This window comes from Alligator mississippiensis, chromosome 2 (assembly GCF_030867095.1).
Source record: "Alligator mississippiensis isolate rAllMis1 chromosome 2, rAllMis1, whole genome shotgun sequence".
NCBI classification, from domain to species: domain Eukaryota; kingdom Metazoa; phylum Chordata; order Crocodylia; family Alligatoridae; genus Alligator; species Alligator mississippiensis.
The window spans coordinates 2,859,794-2,884,559 of NC_081825.1; the positions used below are offsets into that span (position 1 = coordinate 2,859,794).

The window sequence follows — 24,766 nt, forward strand, 5'->3', positions numbered from 1 at the left end:
GTAAGACAAGGGCATCCTCAAGGGCTGCTGCAGAAGTGTGTTGGAGGTACCGGAGGACGGCTGCCCCGCGGCGGCTGGGAGCGATCGCAATGATATAGCAGGGGCCGATCCCAGCGCAGCTGCCGGGCGCTCACCCTGCTCTGCCCAGGGCGGCCTCACAACGCAGCCTGCCTGTTTTCTGTTCAGGACACACTGAAACCGTTGGTGACACCGATGCTTGATCACACACACATTCTCTCTCTGCACAACTGCGTAGGCACCGCGAGTGAATTGATGAAGTGCTGCTCAGTTCGGATGACCAAACAGCACCCTGCAAGGGAAGCAATGATCTGAAAGGACCTGGGGTTATATCCCCTCAACTCTTGACCAACATATCGAACAGTGGTGGGCCAAGAACCGGTCCCGGGGACCTGCTGGACTCAGCTCAGTTGATTCCCATGTCCCCAGCTTGCTATAAGTGCCTTCCCTAACGGTCAGCCAGTTTTGCCCCCTGGACCTCTTAATTCAATATGCACTGGCCACGTCTACAAGTTCATTAATGTGCAGCAGTTACTATGCATTTAATTTAGTACTTAGGCACTAAGTAAATGTGCAGTGACTATAGTTACTACACAGTAGCGCTGGTGAACACCTTTTTGGTGCTGCTGCTGCTGTGCAGTAGTCTAATAATGCTGTGCAGTAGCGCATTAGCAGTGTCCATGTGGTGGTGCGCTACTGCACAGCATTATTAAGCTACTGCGCATTAGGTGTCTTGTGTAGACACGGCCTCTCTAAGTGCTTTTCTCAATCCAAATGTCTTGCGGCACTCAGCTGTATGCCTGAGAAACTGCAATGCCTTTCATCAGCCAGGCCTGTCCAGGTGTCCAGTGAACCAGAGCAGTGGGGCAGATCCTCCTTTGTTCGAGTGGCAGAGCGTCCAGCCAGGCCACAGCCTCGCCTGGGGTGGAGATGCCTTTCTGCTCCCTGCCAAATACAGGCCAGCTCCATCTAGGCAGACCCTTGGCTTCCAGATCCCTACTGCCGACTGGCTTCGTGTCCTGCACCGACTGGTGGGCCTTCCTCCTTGCAGTCAGGGGCAGACGACCGCTTCGGACACGTCCCAGCTCAAGACAATGACCTGCCCCTGCTGCTGGCTCCGATGCAGGACGGGAGATATTGCAACGTGCCTCCAGGCACCGGCTGGGTCTGGGGATGCGAGGGGAAAGGAAGCTGCCTGTGGCTCCGGGAGACCCCAAGGTGGAGCTCCCACCGCCTCTGTGGGCGGCCGGGGCAAGGAAGCTCTTGCTGATTTCTGACCTCAGTTGTCTGTGCTGCAGTTTGAGCCCATTGTTCCCCGGATCTACACAGAATAATCTGCACTCCTCCTAACGAAGGCAGGGATGAAATCCCCCCTCCAGATACCTCTTCTCCAGACGACTTAACCCCGCTTCTTTAGCCTCTCCTCCCAGGCCACGCTTCCTAGACCGCTGTTTCGGGGTGGGCTGCAGCCGTGTCGGTGCGAGGACACAGCGGACACGGGGCTTTGGGTGAATCTGGTCACTTCCTTATTAGAACAACTCAAAAAGTTGGGGAAATCCTTCTTGGCAAGCTGTCGGGTACAAGCCCCTCGCCCTGCGCGGCCGGGCACGGCTGGGGCCACCCGCAGAGCCCCCCGCCCGGCCGGGCACCCCGCCCCTCCGCCCGCAGGAGCCAATGGCAGCTGGGATGCCCGCCCAAGGCCCCGCCTGTTTCCTCTACGTCAGCTTCCGAAAGGAAGTCACGTGCGCGCTGCCTGGCTGCGCGGGGAGGTGAGTGCGGGCGGCTGCGGGGCGTGCTGGGGGAGCGGGTACCCCCCGCAGCCGCATGCATCTCCTTGCTGGCGCGGGCCGGGAGAAGACTTGGAAGCTGAGCTCACCAAAATCCCGGACATTTGATCATTTTTTAAAAAAATGCCCAGGCATTTTTGTGGGAGGCATTCTGGGAGCATCCCAGAGAGGAGGTGTCCGGAAACCCTGGGCTGGTGGCCCCTGCCCTCCTTCCCCCCAGCCCTGTGCGGCCCCTCGTTGCAGCCCTATGTGTGTCCCCCCAGGCTGCCATGGTCCACGCCTTCCTGCTGCACACGCTGAGCCCGCGGCCCGGGGACGCGGCAGGGCCCTGCCGCCTGCTGTACTCCAGGGTCTTCGGGTCGGAGCGGCCGGACGTGGCGCCGGAGCCTCCTGGGCTGCAGGAGCTGGAGAGGGAGCGGCTGGGCCAGAAGGAGCGGATGCTGGTTGTCGCCAGGTAGCGGGCAGGATGGGGCTCGGCCGGGTTCACCACGGCTCGGACACGTGCGTGGGGGAAAGGGGCATCGGTGGCTCGGGGGCAGGGAGCGAGGGGCACGGCCTCTGCAGCAGACTTGCCTGGACCTCAGTGCTGGAGGCTGCTGGGAGAGGAACGGGGGAAACCCTGCGCGGACCCGGGATGGATGTGGGGTCAGACCCAGTAAATGGCAGCTCTTGTTTTATTCCCATCCCACTCTGCTCTGCCTGGCTTCAGCCCCTGGTAGCTCGTGGCCGTGTTTCCTGCCCCTTCCCGCAGATGAGCTGCGCTCTCTGCCCAGGCTCTGGCTGCCTGGCTGCTTTTCCAGCTCTCAGATGGGTCTTTGTCACGTTCGGTTTCCTGCTGGGGGGTGGGGCGGTGATGACGGGACTTTGGGACCCAGTGTATGTTTTGCCGGAGGGGTGTCTTGCCCTGGGGGTGGTTTACCAGGGAGGTGGGGGGTACTGGTGGCTCTCGGTTCCTCCTCGCTCACAGCTGCACCTCGTGAGGCCCTGGCTGCAAGGGGCCAAGGAGCTTGGGGTAGCTGGTGCCTCTCACTCCTGTGCCTGCTACTCCCAATCCTCCCCCCAGCTTTTCAGAATCGCTCCCCTCCACCCCAGCACAAGCTGCATTTGCTGTACGGCCTGTCGAGCCTTTGGGCTGGGCACAGTCCTGCTGTGATGACTGACCAGCACTGAAATCTCTTCCCATTTTCCTGTCCCTGGATGTAGAAGCACCAGGCAAAGCTTCCTCTGTGAGAGGTCCCCGCAGCCCTCCCAGGACAGGCTCGGGGCAGGTCCCTTTAGGACTGTCGGGATGAAAACCAGCCCCTGAAATGGTTGCTGGTTGAAGGGAGGGGACCTGCTTCTGAACAGGCAGGGGAAGGGAAAGGGGGTTTCACCAACTTTAGGGGACTTTCGAAAGTCCCCAGAGGCCCCTGCGCTGGGGTCTGCGAGGTGGAAGGAACTGGGAGCAGGGGTTGCAGCCAGCCCCACAGCATGGGTTGCTGCTCCCTCACCCCCACACTGGATGTTACTGGGGTGCTGTTGGTGCTGATGTCCCAGGGACTGTGGTACCAGCAAAAAGCCACAGCCAGGAGACCCCAACACTAGCCTGGTCTCACCAATTGGCTACAGGCTTGTTCAGGGCTATGGTCCACAAGGCAAGGTCTTTTACGTGCTTGGGGTCTGACTGATGTGATGTCATGGCCATGCGTGCATCAACAAAGTGTTGGCACAGCACCACGCTGGCTCCCTCAGGCCCATGCGAAGCCATCCCAGTGGCTGGCAGGACTTGTCCATCGTGTTGGTCCAGCCCTGCCATAACTGGTTTTCCCTCGTCCCTTCTGCTGGGGCTGATGGAAATGGCCCCTGCTGTCTCCCCTGCAGCCACAGACCCTGAGCTGCTTGGGGTGGGATCAGCCCCATCCAAACCACTACCCCCAGCTTGGTGTCATTTGCAAACTTGCTGAAGCTTCACTGTATCCCATCTGCCAAATCATTAATGAAGACATTGAACAAAACCGGCCCCAAGACCTATCTTGCTGCTGGGAGGGTCTCCTGCTTCTCCTTGGCCATGTCCCGTGACCGATTTGCCCTCTCTGTCCCAGGCAGGTGGACACGATGTGCAAGCTGCAGCAGCAGGTCTCGGGGCGTCCCGCCGCTGACATCGTCCTCCAGCTGCCCGACGAGCCCATGTCCTTGCAAGATGCCCCAGCCGGGCTATTTCGTCTGCCTGCCGGGGACCCCTTCGGGGACAGAAAGACGGTGCTGTGGCTGGGGGTGCTGTCCCTGGGCTTCGTCCTGGTGTGCGACCCGCACGAGAACTTGATGCTGGCTGAGAGCACCCTGCGGCTGCTGGCACGGTACCTCCTGGACCACCTCCGGCTTCTGGGGCCAGGCAGTGACATCGTCCTCAAGGCCGACAAGACCGAGGTCATCCTGAACAAGGTCCTGCCCCACGGCCAGCTGCTGTTCCTCAACGACCAGTTCGTGCAGGCGCTGGAGAGGGAGCTGAGCGCCACCCTGCCCAAATAGGGTGCTCTGACTGCAGGGGGGTGGGAAGACCGTGGGACAGCTGCTTGTCACGTGGTCATGGCAGAAACCCCCCCCCGTCACTTGCTCCAGTTAGACAGGAGCTAGGGCTGGAGTCTGCAGTGCAGCCAGCTTCCCTTTCTCTGGCTGGTGTGAGATTAGGAGCCAGCTTGCCTGTCTCCTGCAGGGAGATCCCCCCACAGACGCAGGGGCCTGGGGAAGCCAGGGGGAAAATAAAAGCAAGGCCAGGAAGGAGGTCAGAGCTGCCAAGGAGCAACCAGCAGCAAAGCACAGGGAGTAGACACTGCTTCGAGCATCTCTGCCCTAGGGGGTGCTCAGATAAAGGCCTTGGGGCTTAGGGAGCATCACTTCCATCCCCTTCCTGCACGGATGGGTGGACAGGGCAAGGAACAGCGCCGACACAGCCTTTGCACCGCATTGGCACCTGACTAGACCGATTAAAGCAGCCCGTGGACTGCACTGCTTGTGAATGGTGTTCCCGGTGTGCCGTGTGGGGCGGGGCGGGACGGGGCACGTCGGGAGTAAGATCCTGGCGGGCTGACTCGGCCTGTGGTTCAGTTCCCTGCTTGCTGGGCCCTGCAGTACTTGCTCCACGCAGCTGCACGTGGCGGTGCCTGCACTGAGTGGGGGCATTCAGGGCCTGGGTGGTGCCAGGGGCAGCCTGGGAGGCTGGACCCTCAGCTGCTGCTGGGCCCAGACTCCTTGGTGCCAGGACTCCGGGTGTTTGTGCTGCAGCTCTCATGAAATGCCGCTGTCCCTGGTCTGGGTTTCCAGCTGTGCTAGGAGGCCTGGGTTTCCAGCTGTGCTGCAGTGATGTGGCCCAGCTGGTCCCTCACCACTTGGGCTCCTTCCTGGACCTGTTACAGACCTGGGAGTGCATCTGGGGGGCCTCTATGCTGGGCTCGGCACAGACCCAAAGGGCAGTCCCTGCCCTCAACAGCTTGGTCGGAGCAGAAGTAGAGCGTTATCCCGTTATGCAGAGAGGAACGTGCCCAGACACGGTGTCTGATCACTTGGCATTTCTCCCCCTTTAAGAAAGCAGAGGTAAAGAGGTGTGTGTGGTCCTTTCAGCCCCCCACAGCAGGGAGGGGACAGGCTGGGGCTGTAGCAGCACCTCAGGCTCTGGGTCGGGACATTGGGAGCCGGGGCTGGGTCCTAGGCACAGCGTCGTTTGGGCCTTTCAGGCTGCCACATCCCAGCCAGCTCAGGGCCTCAGGTCCCACACACAATTTATGGTCCTTAACACTAGAGCTGTGTTTGCCTTCATACAATGTGTAGCGTCCGCAAAAGCATTGGCAACAACACCAATAATTGCAGAAGCACAGATTTCATAGATTTCATAGACATTAGGGCTGGAAGGGACCTCGGAAGATCATCGAGTCCAGCCCCCCGCCCAAAGGGCAGGACATCAGCTGGGGTCATAGGATCCCAGCAAGATAAGCATCCAGTTTCATCTTGAAGGTGTTCAATGAAGGCGCTTGAACCACCTCCGGTGGCAGGCTGTTCCAGACCTTGGGGGCTCGGACAGTAAAGAAACTCTTCCTTATGTCCAGCCTGAAACGATCTTGTAGTAGTTTGTGACCATTCGTCCTCATCATCCCTTGGGGCGCTCTGGTGAACAAACGTTCCCCCACATACTGGTGGTCACCCCTGATAAACTTGTAGGTGGCCATCAGATCACCCCTGAGCCTGCGCTTTTCCAGGCTAAAGAGCCCCAGGGCGCTCAGCCTGTCATCGTAGGGTCTGCTTCCCTGACCTCTGATCACACGCGTGGCTCTTCTCTGGACTCTCTCAAGCTTCTCCACATCCTTTTTGAATTGTGGAGCCCAAAACTGGACGCAGTACTCCAGCTGCGGCCTCACTAAGGCCGAGTACAAGGGGAGAATGACGTCCCGGGATTTGCTTGAGAAGCATCTATGGATGCAAGCCAGCGTTTTGGTCGCTTTACTAGCCGCAGCATCGCACTGCAGGCTCATGTCCATCTTGTGGTCAATGATGACCCCCAAGTCTCTTTCTTCCATAGTGCTAACCAACATAGCACTGCCGAGCCTATAAGGATGCTGCGGGTTTTTTTTCCCAAGGTGGAGAACCTTGCATTTATCGGCGTTGAACACCATCAGATTCTCGTCCGCCCACTTGCTGAGCCTGTCCAGGTCAGCCTGGATCACCCGCCTGTCTTCTGGTGTGGATGCTTTGCCCCAAAGTTTGGTGTCGTCGGCGAACTTGGCCAGTCCGCTTCTGACTCCAGTGTCCACATCATTAATGAAGATGTTGAACAGTATGGGTCCAAGGACAGAGCCCTGGGGGACCCCACTGGTCACAGGACACCACGATGAGTGACTTCCATCAATTACTACCCTCTGGGTCCGACCCCGGAGCCAATTTTCCAGCCAGTGGATCGTGGGGGACCCAAGGCGACAATTGGCCAGTTTCTCCAAGAGACGATCATGGGACACCAGATAGAAGGCTTTTTTGAAGTCAAGAAATATGACATCAATCTCATCTCCCCTGTCCAGGTGATAGGTCACCTGGTCGTAGAAGGAAATGAGATTGGTCAAGCAAGACCTACCCGCAACAAACCCGTGCTGGCTATCCCTTAAGATGTTGGCGTCGGCCAGTCCATTAAGGATGGCCTCCTTAATAAACTTTTCTAAGATCTTCCCCGGGATAGAAGTCAGGCTGATGAGCCTATATTTAGACGGATCCACTTTCCTCCCTTTCTTGAAGATAGGCACCACGTTGGCCTTCTTCCAGTCTTCGGGCACTACACCAGAGCGCCAAGAGTTTTCAAAGATCCGCGCTAGAGGCTGGGCTATGATGCTCGCCAGCTCCTTGAGTACCCTGGGGTGAAGATTGTCAGGGCCGGCTGACTTGAAGGTATCCAGCTTCTCAAGATGTTCCTTCATGAAGTCAGCATTAATGGAGGGCAGGGGATCACCCTCACCCGGACTTCCCGGCCCTGTAGCGGGCATGGGCGTCCCATGGGGCTGATGAAAGACCGACGCAAAGTACCTATTTAATAGGTTGGCTTTTTCCTGGGCGTCAGTTTTCAGTTGCCCCATCTGGTTCAGCAGGGGTGCCACAGCAGCAGGGCTGAAGGGCAGTGCCCCGAGCTGCACCAGCCCCCATAGGAAATCCCCCCCGCTGGTGGCAGCAAAGGTGTCTCGCACCTCGTGGAGGTGGCGTTCACACCAGACCCTTTATCTGACAGATCTCCCTGCTCAGACGCCTGTGGGTGCTTGTACACAATATTGGCTTTTTCTGGCTAAAGTTAATCTCAAGGTTTATTTCAGTCTCACAATGCACCACAATGATTCCCCTTCCTATTTTGCACAAAACACCTTTAACTCAACTAGTTAATGTGCTCCTACTAGTAAAAAATGCTGGAGGGCACCTGGTGGACAAATGTCAGAACAGGGGAAAATGGCCATTTTAGCTGTGTGCAAGAATACACGTCACAAAAGTCGCACGATAAAATTAAGCCTGGTGGAACAATTGGCCACGGTAAAAATAAAACATGTCGGAGGTGGTCTAACTTGCTACGTTAAATCAAAACCTACCATGATAAAAAAAAAAAAAGTCAATGTGTATTTTCATATACAACTAACCTAGCAAAATGGCGATGAGAATGGGTTGAGAATGTGAAGGTGGAAGGTTTTTAAGGCCTTGGAGGTTTTCAAGTCCTGGCTAGACCAAGCCTTGGCTGGGATGATGGAGTTGGGGCTGGTCCTGCTTGGAGCAGGGGGTTGGACTAGATTTGACCTCCTGAGGTCCCTTCAACCCTCATTGTCTGTGAATTGGGGAAGAGTGACCATGAAATGAGGGAACTTGAGATCCAGAGGGGAAGAAGGAAGGAGAACAGCAAAATAAAGGCCACTGGATTGAGAAAAGCAAACCTCGACCCGCTCAGGGAGCAGGATGCTCTGGGAGGCAATTCTGAGGGGATAAGGCGTCCAGGAGAGCTGGCTGTGCTTCAAGGAGGCCGTCTGAAAAGCCAAAGAGCAGGCTACCCGGATGCAAAGGAAGTACAGGGAGTACAACAGAAGACTGGCCTGACTTTGAGGCATTGAACATCAAAAAAGAACTGGAGGGAAAGGGGAAACTTGCCTGTTTTGCTGGAAAAAAGTATGAACATGTAGCACGGGCATGCAGAGGGAAGATCCTACAGACCCACTGAACCCACGGAGCAATGTCATTACAGATGATGCGAAGGCGGGAGTATTTAATGTCTTGCTTACTTCAGTCTCACAAATAAAACCAGCTACTGGATGGATTGCAAAAGCAGTTGGCAGCAAGGAGAGCGAAGATGAGCGCCATAGGGTAGTGGAAGAACAGGGCAGGGATTACTTAAGAAAGCGGGATGCCAGCAAGGCTGGACGAGATGCATCCTACTTAGGGGATTAGCAGGGAGAATTTCACAGCCGTTGGCTATTCTCTTTGAGAAGTTTGCGGAGGTTGGGTGAGGTCGTCGCTGACTGGGAAAGGGCAAACATAGGCAAACCCATCTTTAAGAAAGGCAAGAAGGAGTTTCCAGGGCATTACAGACCACTCAGCCTGACCCCCGTACTGGGAAAGATCACAGAGCAGGACCCCAAGGAATCTATTTTGAAGCACCTGGGGGCAAACAAGATGTTTAGAAGCAGTCAAGGTGGATTCAGCAAGAGCAAGACATGCCTGGCCAGCCTGATTTCCTTCCATGACAAGGTAATGGGATCTGTGGACATGGAGAAAACAGTGGTTATGATATGCCTCAATTTTTGCAAGGCTTTTGACACAGCCTCCTATTATTTCATCAGTCAACTAAGGAAATACAGCCTAGTTGAAAGTCCTATAAGGTGGATACATGAGTGGTTGGATCGCTGTTCTCAAGGAGGAGTCACCAATGGTCCCGTGTCTATTTGGTCGGACGTATGGAGAGGGGTTCCCCAGGGGTCTTGTCCTGACTCCACTACTATTTACTGTCTTTATTAGCGATCTGGAGGATGGGATTGAGGGAACGCTTCCATTTGCAGGTGACACTCAAGCTGGGCGGTGCAGACGCTGGAGGAGGGCAGTTAAGATTCAAAATGACGAGTTCCAAAATGAATTAAATGGATTTAATTTGAATTGAAAAAAGCACTTAGAGGCTGTGTCTACATGGGATGCTTAATGCACAATAGCCTAATAACACTGCGCAGTGGTGCATCACCGTGCAGACAGTGATAATACGCTGCCGTACAGGATTATTAGGTGACTGTGCAGCAGTGTCACTAAAACGGTGTTCACCAGGGCTACTGTGCAGTAACTGTCTGCATGCTTACTTAGTTCCTCATTAAATAAATACTAAATTAAATGCGTAGTAACTGCTGCGCATTAATGAACTTGTAGACATGGCCAGTGCATATTGAATTAAGAGGTCCAGGGGGCAAAACTGGCTGACCGTTAGGGAAGGCACTTATACCAGGCTGGGGACACAGGAGCCAACTGAGCTGAGTCCAGCAGGTCCCCGGGACCGGTTCTTGGCCCACCACTGTTCGATATGTTGGTCAAGAGTTGAGGGGATATAACCCCAGGTCCTTTCAGATCATTGCTTCCCTTGCAGGGTGCTGTTTGGTCATCCGAACTGAGCAGCACTTCATCAATTCACTCGCGGTGCCTACACAGTTGTGCAGAGAGAGAATGTGTGTGTGATCAAGCATCGGTGTCACCAACGGTTTCAGTGTGTCCTGAACAGAAAACAGGCCGGCTGCGTTGTGAGGCCGCCCTGGGCAGAGCAGGGTGAGCGCCCGGCAGCTGCGCTGGGATCGGCCCCTGCTATATCATTGCGATCGCTCCCAGCCGCCGCGGGGCAGCCGTCCTCCGGTACCTCCAACACACTTCTGCAGCAGCCCTTGAGGATGCCCTTGTCTCACAGCACTGCCAGGGATGCAGGTCCTGCTAGATAAGCGGTTTAGTAAGAACAGGACTATTGTGGACCTGCTCGAGAGCAAGTGCTACAGATGCTGGCTAAGTCTCTCAGGCCAGGCCACCTGGATCCCTGAAGCAGAAAGATGCCTGGAGCATTATGCAGCTCCGATGGAGAGGAGCTCTGCAATGCCTGGAGTATTGTGCAGCTCCCTGGGTTTGTGCAGGGCTCAATGCCTCACTTCTCTCTGCTAAAGGAGACCTAAAACCTCCCACTTCCTGCCCCCTGCACACCCGGCTCCGCTGCAGCGCTGGGGCTGGGGCTGGACCCGTGACACCAGCCACTGCCGCAAGCCACAGCTAAGAATACATCTGCCGGGCCAGCCGCAAGCTAGAGCCCGGCTTATTCAGGCCTGCAAAGCCCTGGGAAAGCAGCAGCTGGATCCCCTCGCAGCGAATCGCCCACCCCAGAGACAGGCTGTGATCAGGGCGCCCGGGACGGGGTGCCGGATGGATGCTGCAGGGAGTGGGGTGCCCCGCCCAGGGAGCTAACCTCTGTGCTCAGCGCGGGTCCAAGGGGCCGAGTTTGCTTGGGGGGGATCTGGTAGCTGCTGCTTTCGAGGTGCGGCTGCTGGGGTTGGGCTGGCCAAAGGTGACGCAGGAAACAGCTCGGGTACGAGTTGGGTGGCGAAAGCCCAGAGGTTTATTGTCTGAGACACCAGACGTTATTCCTGCTCCCCTAGGTCTCTACCAGGGACCCCTGTATTTACACTTCCCTGCCCCTGCCGTCTCGAGCCCCTTCTTATCTCTCTCGGGAGATGTTCCTCGTCCATCTGCTGACCAAGCTCACGCCCCTGCTCTCTCATTAGTCAGTGCTCGCTTCCACTTGTCGCTGCTGCTTTCAAACTCCTCTCGCTGTCTTTATGCTCATGATCGTGGTTTTGTTTTTCTCCCTTTCTTACTGGGTTTTCCAGTGATCAGGGGCCCCTTACTTCCGTACGGTTTCTCAGCACTGTGGCTTAGTCCAGCCTGACGTGCCTGCGGCCTGGCCCAGCCAGAGGTCCTGCACCCACCCAGGAATCATTGGAGGAAAGTCAGCGACCTGGAAGATGGGATGCAGCGCACCCTCAGCACAAGTGCATGTGACCCCCAGCTGGGGGGAGCAGTGGATATGCTGGAGGGTAGGGCTAGGATCCAGAGAGACCTCAACAAATTGGAGGATTGGGCCAAAAGAAATCTCATGAGGTTCAACAAGGACAAGTGCAAAGTCCTGCACTTGCGGGGAGTAATCCCCTGCATTGGTGCAGGCGGGGGGTGACTGGCTGGGCAGCAGCTCTGCAGAAAAGGACCTGGGGGGACAAGGGACAAGAAGCTGAACAGGAGCCGGCAGTGTGCCCTTGTGCCAAGAAGGCGACCGGCATCCTGGGCTGCATCGGTAGGAGCGGTGCCAGCAGATGGAGGGCAGTGATCCTTCCCCTCTATTCAGCACTGGGGAGGCCACATCTGGAGTCCTGTGTCCAGCTGTGGCCCCCACTGCAGAAAGGATATGGACACATTGGAGAGAGTCCAGTGGAGGGTATTGACAATGTTTGGGGGCTGGGGGACAGGACTGGTGAGGAGAGGCTGAGGGAAATGGGCTCATTTAGTCTGCAGAAGGGAAGACCGAGGGGGATTGAATAGCAGCCTTCACCACCCTCAACTGCCAGGGTCCAACAAATCACAGACAACGAGGATGTGACGAGATCTCAGGAGGTCACATCTAGTCCAAGCCCCAGCTCAGAGCAGCACCAGCCACGGCACCATCATCCCAGCCACGGCAGGTTTTGTCCATTTTTATTTGCATGTTTGATTATTCTAGCTAGCCCCAGAGCACGTGCGCAGGGGCAGTGCTTAATGCGCTTCCCACCTTCCCCCCTGGGCGACAGCAGCAGGGAGGGAGTGGGATGAGAAGGGCCAAGATAGGGCTGTTGCAGGTGAGGGTGAGAAAGCAGGGCAATGGCCCAAGGAGAATGCAAGCTGGGCATGCAGGACTCCCTGGAGGGTCCCGAGGCCATGCAGAGCCCACCCAGCCCCTCCAGCGCAGGGACCCTGCTGCACAAGGGCTGGAGGCTGTCTCTGGGGGGTCAGGATACGGCTTGCCTCAGGGCGTTCTTACAAATCCAGTGGTGACGGGCAGTGCAGCTGGCATTGCTCCATGCCGCCATCTGACTCTCCTTCATCTCAACACAGTTCGCTTGGCCTCCCGGCCCCTGGGTCTTGCTGTCCGGCTGACCCGGGGCCCAGAACCTGTGGGGAAACAAGTGTGGTGGATGGGGCAGAGACACAGCCGGCTTCAGCATCTGCGGCCAGCTGGCCGTGGACCAGGGACGTGGCTTCCGAGGGTGACAGAGTGGCTGCCCACTCAGCCCTTGCCCCCGCAGTCCTGCCGTGGCCCAAGCCAGACTCTGCTGGTGTAAATCAGTGTGGCTCCCCTGGGCATGGGGTAGCTCCCCCAATGTGACTCTGCCCGTGGCTCTCGCCCACCCTGAGCACAGACCCCGTGTTTGGGCTGCTCCCCAGACCTCAGGGGCCTTGGTGGGAGCAGCTCTTTCTCTCGCACGTCTCTGGTGGCCATGAGCACCGGGCCCATCAGGATCAGGACCGCTGAGCTGGACTCCTGCGGAGGAGATACAGCCCAGCGTTGCAGAGCTCATCACCCAACCAAACCCGGGCCACAATCCTTGCACGCCACTCACTCTCCACTCTGTGCTTCGCTGTATTTGGTGCCGTCCACCCAGAGCCACGTGCCCGCCGACTTCTGGTCTGTGAGTCCAATCCAGTGTGCTTTCCCCTGGGTCCTCTTGGAGAGATATTCCTGCACAACATCATGCACAGCATGAACACGTCGCCCGAAACAGCCTGCCGGGAGCAGAGGTGCTGGCCTGGCTGCACGGCACGCTAGAGTCACGGAGCCGCAGGGCTGGCAGGGAGCTGTGGGGTCACATCCAGTCCAACCCTGCCTGAGGCAGGGTCAGCCCTGTCCAAACCAGCCCAGACAACCCCCATGTCCGATCTCTGAGCAAGACGACAGTCACCCCCACCCCATCCCTGCAGCTACCAACGTCCTGCTGCTGCCAGTGTGGTTGATATATGCTTGAGATCCCAGAAGAAGAGTCCCACCCCTTGCTATGGAGGAAGGCAACCCCCCACCTCAGTCCACATCAATCTGACCAGGGGGGAAATTCCTTCCTGACCCCAAAGACGGAGATCAGCATGATCCTGAGCAAGGGGAAAGAGTGGCATGAGAGGCAGGATGTCCAGTGCCCGGCATGGACAACCAGCCAGGAGCAGTGGGCTTGGCCCAACCTCCAAGAAGGTCTAGGACCATTTATCACTAGGTGCCTGCTTGTGATAGACCACTTCCCTCTCTCAGGACAGAAGGTATTTTGTTCAATGTCTTCATCAACGACCTGGAAGATGGGATGCAGCGCACCCTCCGCAAGTCTGCAGATGACACCAAGCTGGGGGGAGCACTGGATACACTGGAGGGTAGGGCTAGGAGTCAGAGAGACCTCGACAAATTGGAGGACTGGACCAAAAGAAATCTCATGATGTTCAACAAGTTTCCCCAGTTGTCTTTCCTGCCTAGTGATCTTAAAGTTATTCTATGGTGTATGCAATTTAATGTCTTAAATTTATTTTAAAGCCACAGAATGCCCAATAACACCAATAAACTAAAAAAACCAGTGGCTGTTAAAACACCCATGAAGAAAAAACAGTGTTCAGTTGTATTTGTTGTTGTGTTCTTCTGTTTTTGATATGTTTGTGTGTCATAAATAGAACATAACCAGTTATTTAACACACACACACACATAAACTGCACATAATGCTGAAAACTGCATAGCATGAGCCCTGAATATTTTAACTTAGCCTTGCTTATTGCTTATTTCTTTTTGCTTTGTTAAAATTTATCAACATATTATTTTGTTTTTGTTACTTTTTTTTTAAACATTTTAAATTGCTCAGGCGTCTTAAAGCAAATCATCCCTGAAAATAAAATAATTTAATGAATTTCCACTTCTCTTTAGAAACCAATTGAACTACCTTAAATTATTGGTTACAAAAGATTTCACAAATTAGCTATCTTACTACTACAGCACAAAACCAAAAACAAATGCGTATTATAACTATTTTACACCAAGGTTCAAAAATTCTAAAAGTATCTAAGCAAGCTACACAAATGATAACACATCATTGGTATGATATTGTCAAGGAGTGGTCACCATCATAAACAGCGGTCCGAAATGTTCTATCATCATCTTTTCTATACTAACTAAAATAATGCTAATTGTAATGTGTTGTATGTGTTGTTGAATAAAACAAATGTATTTTAAATTAAAATCACATGCCTTAATTGCTTTATAATATATAGCCTTGTGAAAATTATAAAGTGATCCATTCAAAACAAGGATCAAAAAAGTGAATGTTATGCAAAAGCATAAAAAACAGCTTGATGTTAGGTAAATAACATGGAAATAGACTTTTACCTATTGCTTTTAATCTTATGTATTTTCTTGAGTTTTGCATTGCCTTAAGAAACTCCATTTTGCATTGCTCTGTAGCTTGACATAAGTGCTTGACCTTTTACTGTTTTGTATGCTGTATGGGTAAGAGTGTGTTTGTGGAAAAGGAAAACATCAGCTAGCGACTGGATGAAGAACACAGACAGATAAAAGATGCCTCCTCACTCCCTGAGCCAATGCGGGAGAGCAGAGCAATGTCCTGGAGCCGGTGGAGCCTCACTGGGGCAGGCAGCAACTCCTCCCCGAGGTGAGGCAAGGCAGCGATGGAGGCTGGGCAGGGGGCTTGCATGGGCTCCGCCAGCTCCAGGGAAGCGCTCCACTCCCCGGCCCTGATGCGGGGGAGCGGAGCACTTCCCCGGAGCCCGCAGAGCCTGTGCCAGCCCCATGGCCTTGGAAAGGCTGTGTGCGGCCAAACTTTTAGTTGTGCATGGCCGCACACATGCACACCTTAGATGGAACCTTGGGCGAGATGTATCAATTTTGGGTCTTGTTCTGCATGTCATCCTGGAGCAGCGATTCGTCTGACGAGATGGACCGGCAGGAGCCTGGCTCCCACTCACAATCAACTTGGCTGGCCACTAGGTTGATCTGAGTACCAATATGGTTGGTAACGTGTACCAGCGCAGAACAGAAATTGGGGTATGAATGTGGTGGGTGTGTGTGTGTGTGTGTGTGTGTGTGTGTGTATTAAGTGCTTCATCAATAAATGTGGCACTTTGCTTTATCCCCCTCATAAGATCTCACTCGCAGTTTGAACGATTGGCAATTTAACATTGTTACATAACAGTGTAACAGAATCTCCATCCTTGGAGGTGTTTAAGACCCGGGTAGAGAAAGCCTTAGCTTTGATGATGTAGCTGGGGCTGGTCCTGCTTGGAGCAGGGGTTGCACTAGATGTGACCCCCTGAGCTCCCTTCCAGCCCTCCGTGTCTGTGATTCTACAACAGGCTGGAGCCATGCGTTGTTGAACCCGTGGGGCCCGACAACATGAGGGAAGGCAGGTTTGGGAGGGAAGACTTCTCCTTCCTCAGACCAGCTTCTCCCCCATCCCTTCACACTCTACCGCCTGGTCCTACAAGCTGCATGCCCGGGTCCTGCAGGCAATGTTTCCTGTGCTCCCCTCCCCTTGCCCATCCTCTTCTGTCTCGGGATCTCCCTTCTCCCTGCCCAGGCCTCAGAGCTGGAGGAGATCATGTCAGGCGGGACAGCTGCAGAGTCTCAGCAGTGATAGAGGCTGTGACCTCCCTTCTCACAGCGCACCCTGGGCCCAGAGAGAAGGGTCTCTGGGAGGTGCTGCATGTCCTGCTTCTACCTCTGGCCGTGGGTGGCTCTGACACGCTCACCTGCTCCTCTTTCGAGGTGATGGAGCTCAGGTGCGAGTCCTGAGACACACAGAACTGCTCCGCCTCTGCCCAGGACTTCTGGTCTTGGGAAAAGTAGTAGAAGTGGCCACTGTGATACACCCAGCCTGCAGAGCACGTGGTCAGAGCAGTCCCAAAGAGCAGAAATCAAGGTCAGGAGCATGAGGTGACGGCACAGTGCCCAGGGACTGCACTCTTTAGGGTGGATGCAACGGGGATAGATTGGAGATATTCAGAGCAGTAAAACACAGCCACCTCTGGGGTGAAGCATGGGAGCTCCCAGCCAAGTAGGGCAGCATTGCTCTTGCAGAAGAGGGGAGAACCCCTCATGGTGCTGGGGATTCGTGCAGGGGAAAGGCCCCTGCTTCGACATCAGCATTTTTTTAGCACTTTTCCTGTGTTGCACCTGGTTGCTCACGGCCTTGGTGCTGTAGGGGCCCTGGCCTCAGTGCGCTCTGTCCGGAGCTGCTTCTGGGGAGGGTCTGAGAGACTGACCCAGCCCTGGGCCATGGTGTGATACCCACTGTGGGCATGGAGCTGGCAGGCCTGGTGTCCAGTGAAACCCGACCTCTGGCCTCCCACAGCACTGGCTCAGTTCAGCTCCCTCCCTCGAGCACCACTATCTGTTCCAGCTGCACATGGTGACACCTGGATTTGGTGAGGAGGGATTCGGGGCTGGGGAGTGGATCTGGGAACAGCCCTGGGGGCTGCAGCCTCAGGTGCTGCCAGGCCCCAGCAGGTGCAACCCCAACCCTCCCTGCGGCCAGCGCTCACTATGCTCACATTTCAGCGACTCTTGCAAGGCCATGACATGGTCCAGCCGGGCCTGGGTATCTCGTTTCTCTGCAGTGGCGTTGTCCAGATGGGTCTGGATCTTTTGTTTCTCTGCAGTGACGCTGTCCAGACGGGCTTGGGTTTCTTGTTTCTCTGCAGTGACGTTTCCGAACTCTTCCACTATCACTGAGACTCTTTTCCTGATGTTGTCCAGTAGCTGAGCACCTAGAAACACATCAAACCTCATTGGCGTCATAAGCCTCACCTGAGAGGGGAAGGCTTTTCAGACTCCAACCCTTTCGTGAAGCTCCTTTGCAAACCCTTTTCAGCTAGAAATAGTCTCCCTGTGCTACCGGTCTCCCCATACGGGCAGGGTCAAAGCCACGCGGGACCAAGACTGGAGCGTGGGAGGATGGGAGATCACAGAACAGGACGCAGAGCCTGCTGCTGAGACCAAAGCTGGGGACATCGTGGGGCAAGTTCCCACATCGTGCCTGTATAGAAAGGACCAGCCTGGCCCAGGACAGGGCTGCCCAAGGGCTGAGGCCCCTGCCACCTGGGCCACCAAAGCTGGGTGACTGAGAGGCAGCAGAGCTGCAGGAGGCCCAGAAACAAATGGACGGAGCTGGGAGGCAGAGGACAAGCCAGCCGGGCCCGGCGAGGAGGGACGTGCGGTCAAGGCCAGGGTGGTCAGCAAGGGCGAAGGGTGGAGGAGGCATCGGAGCTGAGCTGAGCTGCCCCAGCCAGACCGGCGTGGAAGAGGAGTGGGCAGTGAGCTCCGGCAGGGCAGCCAGGAGTCCAGCGGGACCTGGATGGACCCCACAGCCTGGACCATGGAGCAGCAGGGAGGGCCCAGCATGCTTCAGGAGCGTGCCCTTGGGACCAGACTGCCAGCTGCAGCCCCGAAGAGACAAGCTTTGACCTGCTGCTGCCCAGAGGAGAAAGGCCTCCCTGAGCAGCAGGCTCCCCCGAGAAAGGGGCTCAGGGACATGGCCGTGGCAATAGGGGGATCAGAGGCAGAGAAGAGGCCCCGGTGAGTGGGAGACGACCCACAGGCTGCAGCCGGGCACAGCCCCATGTGCACCCAGGTGCTCTCGAGGGACCCGGGCACCACTGGAGTCCGGGGAGACGCAAGCACGGTCCTTGTTCCCCATCTCACCCTCCAACTCCACCGTGCTGTTGAGCTGCAGGTGGCTGGCGATTTCCTGCACGGTTGCTTTGACCTCTTGCAGCTGCCTCCATCCCTGGACATCTGCAATCACAGGAGCTTGGGGTCAGGGGGGAACGGAGGAGCTTTCTGTCGGAGGAGGAAGGATGGGCCCCTCGGTCCCGGAGAGACCCCCTTTACGCCGTGGGGGTTTGCGTTGCCTGTGCTCTGAGCTCCAGGAAACGTAGGCGCAGGAAACTGCAGCGCATGGGTCACAGAGAGGAACGAGCGGTTCAAGCTTCCTGCCCCATGCAGCCCATCCCTGAGGGCAGCACTCCCTACACCCTCTGGCCCCAGGCAGCCGGACCTACAGCTTCACATTATCACAGGATCAGCCCAGCAGAGTCTCCGTGCATGGGTCACCGCATAGGACACAGCGAGGCGAAGGCCACACTGGGGCTTTTTAAACAGAGAAGCAAAACCAGAAACTGGGTACTGGGCTCGGACTTACAGAGGGTGGCGAGTGCAGGGAGGGAGATGGCCAGCACCAGGAGGATGGAAGTAAGGAGGATGCCGGAGCAGCTGCCGGATGCAGCATCTTGTGCCTCTGGCCACTCTGGGTCTGGGGAAAGAAGGCCATTTCCATGGGATGCTGCAGCCAGGACCCCTTTCACCCCCCTTGGGTAACAGGGAACGCTGGAGCTGGGCTGAGCAGACGATGGGAAAGTGCTCGCAGCCGTGTCGAGAGCCACAGCCCAGGACGAGGCATCCGAGCCCCTCGGAGATCCCCCTGCCTGGGCTCCGGCAGACGCTTCCCCCAGGGCCAGGCTCTCCCACAGTTGCCCCATGCTGGGGTTTTCTCACAACTACCCCTTGGACGTGGCCAGTCTCAGAGGCAGGCCCTGCCTGGAAGGGGCCAGGCTGCTCGGAGTCGGCAGCTCCTTCTTTCGGGAGGACTGAGCTGCTCCAGACCAAGCCAGGACCCACCCAAATCCCCTAAATCTGCATCAGCTCTTGAGCAGGTCAGTTCCTCTCCTAAGCAGACCACAGAGGAGCAGGGAAATGAGGGCAAAGGCTTGGGCTGGCACAGCCCTTACCTGGACCTCCGTGGGAAGGTTGGACAGTGTTCAGGTTCCCATAAATGGCTTTCTTCTTGCTGCTGTCTCGCGGGTTCCCCTTTATATTCTCATAAACAGCCTCCATCTCCATGCTGACCCTTCCTGAGAGCTGCTGTCCAGAGGCGCAGCTCAGCCGGTTCACGCCAGGCAGGTGCACAGAGCAAAGCCTCTGATCAGAGGTGCAATTGCAACCTGGGCAGAACAGGAAAGCCGTGAGCCACAGTGCTCGCTGCAGCTGCCTGGGGCGTGCTGAGCCTCGCCGTGCTGCAGAGACCACACTGCACAGCGGCCAAAGCCCGGCTGCCCTTCTTCCTGGGGGCAAGAGCCTGATCCCTTGGGACGCAGGGACCCAAACCTCCGTGTCCCGGGTCCCGTGGGCAGCCACTGGTGCTGCACGGATATGCCCGGGGCAATCAGCCCGGCTCCGCATCCCAGCACCACGGGACACGTCCTCCCTGCGCCTGCCATGCACAGCAGCTCTCACACCCTGGCAGGTCATTCTCGGAGACATTTTCTTCCTCGCGGTGAAGGATAGCTGTCAACCATGGTTGTTTTATAGATGTGTCTGAAGATGGGTGATGAGGCTGATCCAGGACGGACAGACCCTGCCGCAGCTTGGGCATGTGTTTGCGTGTGGGGTGGGTGGCTCTGGTTCTTGGTTCGAAAGGTCCCAAAAGTGGCTTGAACAGTCCTATGCTGCCCTAAAATAAAGAGCTTTTTTAAGGGCTTTTTTATGTCTCTGCTGGGCCTGGAAGCTGAAAGGGAAAGCCCTGCGGCCATCGTGTCTCCACCGCGCCAAGCCACGGCATCCATCTTTCCTGCCGCGGCTTCCCTAAATCCAGGAGCTGGCAGCCACCTGTATGAAGGGCAGCTGCCCCTGCCTTAAAGGGGACAAGATGGTCACCTTGCTGGCCTCAGCACCCTTGACCGCAACGGGAGACAGTGGTCATTTTGCATAAGGGAAAGTTCACAAGGTGGCATCTGTTATGGCCAGAAACCAGCATGGTCTTGCAAGACATGTGACTAAATCCTGAGCGTTGGCACCATGGACCCTCCCAACGTGCCCGTGGAATAGCGTCATAGACTCACAGGCAACGAGGGCTGGGAGGGACCTTAGGAGGTCACATCTAGTGCAACCCCCTGCTCCAAGCAGGACCAGCCCCAACTACATCATCCCAGACAAGGCTTTGTCTACCCGGGGCTTCAACTCCTCCAAGGTTTTAAAAACCCTCCACCTTCTCATTCTGAACCCATTCCTCCCTGTTTGCAGCAGCATGTGAAGAGCTTTCCTTCTGCTTGGCCTCTCTGCCGCCCGCTCCCTAGATATCCCCTCCTGGGACTCGGGGCACTGTCTCAGCACGGCCGTGCTGCCCTCCCAGTGCCTCCTGGTCACTGAAGCCCTCCAGGTCCTGGTCCTCAGGGCAGACCCCCTGAAGCGCCATGCCAAGAGCTGGCCCTGTTCCCTCAGCCCGGAGGGTGGGTTGTATTGCCATGCAAGCCTTGATTTGAACCATCCTGTCTCCGACTAAGCAAATGACTCAAGCCAGCAGCCCTGGCTGCAGCGCTGAGCCCAGAGGAAGTCTGCAAACTGCTTGTGGGTGTGTGAGGGGAGATCTGCCATATAAAGGGTCTGGTGTGAACGCGACCCTCACGAGGTGTGAGAGTCGCTTTGCTTTCATCAGCACAGGATGTTTCCTATGGGGGTTGGCGCCGCTCGGGCCACCGTCCTTTGGCCCGGCTGCTCTGTGCTTCTGCAATTATTGGTGTTGTTTCCGATGCCTTTGCAGACATTGCACATCATATGAAGGCAAACACAGCTGCAGTTTTAAGGACCATAAATTCTGTATGGGACCTGAGGTCCTGAGCTGGCCAGGATATCGCTGGAGACCCTGTGCAGGGTCTGGTGTGAATACCACCCCAACTAAGGTGTGAGAGCCACACAACCCAGCCCCTGGTCACAGCTCTGCTGCGAAGGTACCCGCTGCGCCAAGCCCTGGATGCTCTTCTTCCTCTCAGAGATGAAGCTCAGGGTGCTCTTCCTCCCCTACGGACAGCAGAAGGAGCTCCAGTCTCAGGTTTGAAAGCAAAGCCTCTTTACTTCCGAGACCGAGGCACAGCTCCCTCCACCTCCGAACAGGGAAGCCAGTCTGGGGGGCACTGGGAGAGCTGGGAGCAGCCAGAAGCCCCCATGCCCCCCATGAGCTCCCTGCAGACCGGGCAGCAGGGCTCTGCCACGGACTCCCTAGACCTCTGCTTCCGGCCACACCGAGAGCAACTGCGTCTCAGTTGGGGTCATTTCCTGAGGTCTCTCCTCCGCCAGCTCCTTCCCTCCAAGGGCTTTTTGCACCGTTAGCTGCATGTAATGTCACCCCCAGGGTTGTGTGTACCAGCTGGGGAAACTGAGGTATGCTGGGGAAGTGGCCTTTCTATAGTAGCCACACCATGCCCTCTCTGCTTTGACTGCTAGGATGTTTAACCGCTACCCCCGGCTTTCCTGTAGCCCCGGCTGCATCTCTGCACTTGCTCCTGTGTCTCAGCCCCGTAGATCTGTAGCAAGCAGCTCTGGGTGCACGTGGCAGCGCTCCTCCTTCGGCCCTGCAGCCAGCTCTGGGGAAGGCAGAGCCCACAACCTGCTATTGATGTGCCATGAAAGAGGTCAGTTCCCAGTCTCGGCTCCGTCCTTGTGCTCCCAGTTGGGGCACGGCCGGGTGGAAGGAAGTGATTATCGCATCTGCAACGTAATCACTATGCAATGACCTGGTGAATCGCGCAATAAATGTAGTGTGACTATAGGTGCAAAGGAATCGTCATGCAGTGAACTAGTGAATTGCACAATGAATGTAGACTGGCCACACGTGCAAAGTAATCATTACACAATGACCTGTTGAATCGCGCAATGAATGTAGACTGGCCACACGTGCAAAGTAATCATTACACAATGACCTGTTGAATCGCGCAATGAATGTAGACCAGCCACAAGTGCAAAGTAATCGTCACACAATGAACTAGTGAGCTGCGCAGTGAATGTAGACTGGCCACGTGTGCAAAGTAATCATCACGTATTAAACTAGTGAATCGCGCAATGAATGTAGACCAGCCACACGTGCAAAGTAATCATCGTGCAAGGAACTGGCGAATCGTACAATGAATGTAGATTGGCCACACGTGCAAAGCAATAACCATGCAATGAACTAGTGAACTGCACAATGAATGTAAACCGGCCACACTTGCAAAGTAACGGTCATGGGATAAAAATGGCTGTCCAGCTATAAAATGCACCAACCAGCTACAAAGCTCTGGCTTGAAACTGTTCCCGGTGCTTCCTCTGGTTTTGGTGCCGCATTCATTTGCAGGCAGGGGCCTCACCAGTGGCTGAGCTGGAAGGAGGCGTGTCTGCCAGCTGGACAGTTTTTGCATTGTGAGATGCTCCCTAAGCCGGGTCTTTCCAGGCCAGCATGGGTGGCCGCCAAGCCCGGCCCCTAGGCCGGGGCCCAGGGAGGGGGGATTAACCCTTTCTTTGCTCCTCTCCACCCAGCTGCGACTCCTTTCATGCCTTGAGTTGGGCAGGTCTCAGCCTGGCCCCAGGGAAGCACCTAAATGCCCACTCCCCAACCCCAACAGGGGCGTGTCTACACACGCAAGGGAATTTGGATGAAGAGAGGGCATGGATTTAAAGTGCAAGAGCTCAGCCCACAAGCAGACACAAGCCAAAGCTCCCTGTGCATCTTACCTTCCGGTCCATCAGCCTGGAGGGCTCCTGGGTGAAAACGGCCTCGTCCTCCACCCCGTGCCATGCATCATAGTATTAAGGCCCTGGTTGCAACTGCAAAAGTCTCCTCCTCCTTTGTGGGTTTTAACAAGGCAGCTGGAATTTCCTGCAGCCCCGACACCCGGGGTTAATCACAACCAGCAAGACACCGGTAGACGTGATCTGGTGCAGACAGAACCACAGCTGGGGTCCAGCCGCCTGACCGCTGTTTCCTTTCCCAGCACCCAGTCCTTCTCGGCGCCTTTTGAAATCCTGGTCTGGTGTGGGGTGAAAAAGGGGCTGTTGCGTTTCACCCCAGAGGCAGCTGCATTTCAGCGGTGGGGGATGCGATCCTGGCCCTGCAGTTCATATCACGCTTCCGTTCATAAAGAACGTCTGAGTAACGCATGGAGGCGAGAGCAGCGGTCCCCAACCCTGAGGGTCTCCTCGGTGGGCTCCAGGCCCCTAGAAGATGCCAGCTCTTCCTTTTGGCTTGTTTTACTCGACAACAGAAAAATGCCGGAGCAATTCCTCTGTGCAAAGAGCTCAGCAGAGCTGCTTGCCCTATTCCTGCTTGCACTCCCTGGGCTTATCCCGTGAATCGTGTTGGCACCGAGCATGGCGGGCACCCCATGGCACCCTGGAAAGGGTCTCAAGGCTCCCTGGTTGAGACGCACAGAGCTGGAGGCGGTGGAAAAAAGCCTGGGGCGGGGGGGAATCAGGATGCTTTTGCAACAGCGCTGAGAAGCGATTAATAAAAAGAGAACAGGACCCTCTTTTCCGCCCTGCTCAAAGCGATCCTTTGCCTACAAGGGGCAAAAGTGATATGAATGTCCCCAGAAGTGACTTTGGGCTGGACCCCCAAGCTGCCCAAGAAACCACAGCCCCCAGATCGCCGGTTTGCCCCTTCCTAGCTCTTGCCAGATCTTTGCAGGCCCTAGGAGGGTGTAGCAGGGCCCCGTGCGACGGCCACTCGTGCTGCTCGCGCCTGGTGCTTGGCCCTGCCTCGGGCCTGGAGAGCAGCCAGGGAAGGCGAACACGTGCCGCGGCAGGGGGAGCGGGGCAGCTGTGCTCCCTCCCACGCTCTATGATTCGTGGTTTTAAACAGCAACCCGGGCGGGCGTGCAGTGAGCCGGACGGGAGGTTGGCACAGGTCCCCGCCGCGTGACCTCGGCACGGCCGCTGGGCCCCATTGCATCCACCCGCGGGGTGATTCATGCTGCCCGGGGTCGAGGCTTCCTGACAAGTGCGGTGCCCAGGGCCTCCAGCCTCACCGTGCCTGCCTGGGGCAGGGGCGCAAGCATACAGGCAGCCCGGGTGAGCTGGGGCAGAGCAGGATGCTCCTGGGCTGTTTAAACATCAACAGGAGGGAACCGTGTTGGATCTGCTTGCAGCAGGGGCTGGTGTCTCCCTGGGTCTGGCCCGTGCCCCCGAGTCCGTGCTGGTCCAGTAGCCGGGTCCAGCCTGGGGTTCCCCTGCTGCTACCTGAGCTCCGTCCCCCTCGGATGGGCCGGAGCGGTCTGATGACCGTGCCAATGCGCTGCTGGCACTAGACCCCCTACCACATCTCTCGGCCCGGCGTGGGACCTAGTTTGGGGTCTTTTGGGGGGCCTGGTTCTTCTCCTAGGGCCCTTTGGGCATGTGTGAGCAGATGCTTTGACACTGGCAGTGCCTGCATCTCCCTGCTCTTACCCTGTCTGCTTTTGCACCCCATAGTCAGTGTGAGAGTTGGGGGACGGCGGGTCTATGGGCTTGCAACCGCAGGGGCTCGAGTGGGGGAAGTTCTTCCCATCCTGTGCTCTGAGGATGAGCCGCCCTCTCCCTATCATCCCGGTGCCATGT

General features: G+C 56.4%; 2 protein-coding genes across 3 annotated transcripts; one reads left to right on the forward strand and one right to left on the reverse strand.

The window, feature by feature from the left end:
* The first annotated feature begins 1,732 nt into the window (after window positions 1–1,732).
* Window positions 1,733–4,790, forward strand: AP5S1 (adaptor related protein complex 5 subunit sigma 1). Its single transcript, XM_006276132.4, has 3 exons — window positions 1,733–1,787; window positions 2,069–2,259; window positions 3,887–4,790. The coding sequence occupies exons 2-3, from the start codon at window positions 2,075–2,077 to the stop codon at window positions 4,311–4,313; spliced, it is 612 nt and encodes a 203-aa protein (XP_006276194.1). The 5' UTR covers window positions 1,733–1,787; window positions 2,069–2,074; the 3' UTR covers window positions 4,314–4,790.
* Window positions 4,791–12,030: 7,240 nt separating this feature from the next.
* On the reverse strand, window positions 12,031–24,166 carry LOC109285911 (C-type lectin domain family 4 member F). Of its 2 annotated transcripts, XM_059721401.1 has the most exons (6): window positions 22,907–24,162; window positions 18,071–18,163; window positions 16,921–17,136; window positions 16,120–16,244; window positions 12,950–13,068; window positions 12,031–12,500 (listed from the first exon to the last, which is right to left on the reverse strand). In XM_059721401.1, exons 1-6 carry the CDS (start codon window positions 22,968–22,970, stop codon window positions 12,338–12,340), a joined length of 780 nt encoding a protein of 259 aa, XP_059577384.1. In that variant the 5' UTR covers window positions 22,971–24,162; the 3' UTR covers window positions 12,031–12,337. The 2 variants fall into 2 exon arrangements, with proteins under 2 accessions (XP_059577384.1, XP_059577385.1); XM_059721402.1 differs by lacking the exon at window positions 18,071–18,163 and having other exon boundaries at window positions 22,907–24,166.
* Between the last annotated feature and the right edge of the window lie 600 nt (window positions 24,167–24,766).

Coding starts and splice junctions, on each gene's coding strand:
- LOC109285911 (XM_059721401.1), bottom strand. CDS start 22,970: ATGGCACGGGGTGGAGGACGAGGCCGTTTTCACCCAGGAGCCCTCCAG. Junction 13,069..16,119: donor TCACCTCGAAAGAGGAGCAG/GTGAGCGTGTCA, acceptor GATGTTGTGCAG/GAATATCTCTCCAAGAGGAC. Junction 12,501..12,949: donor AGCGAAGCACAGAGTGGAGA/GTGAGTGGCGTG, acceptor GTTTCCCCACAG/GTTCTGGGCCCCGGGTCAGC.
- AP5S1 (XM_006276132.4), top strand. CDS start 2,075: ATGGTCCACGCCTTCCTGCTGCACACGCTGAGCCCGCGGCCCGGGGAC. Junction 2,260..3,886: donor CGGATGCTGGTTGTCGCCAG/GTAGCGGGCAGG, acceptor TCTCTGTCCCAG/GCAGGTGGACACGATGTGCA.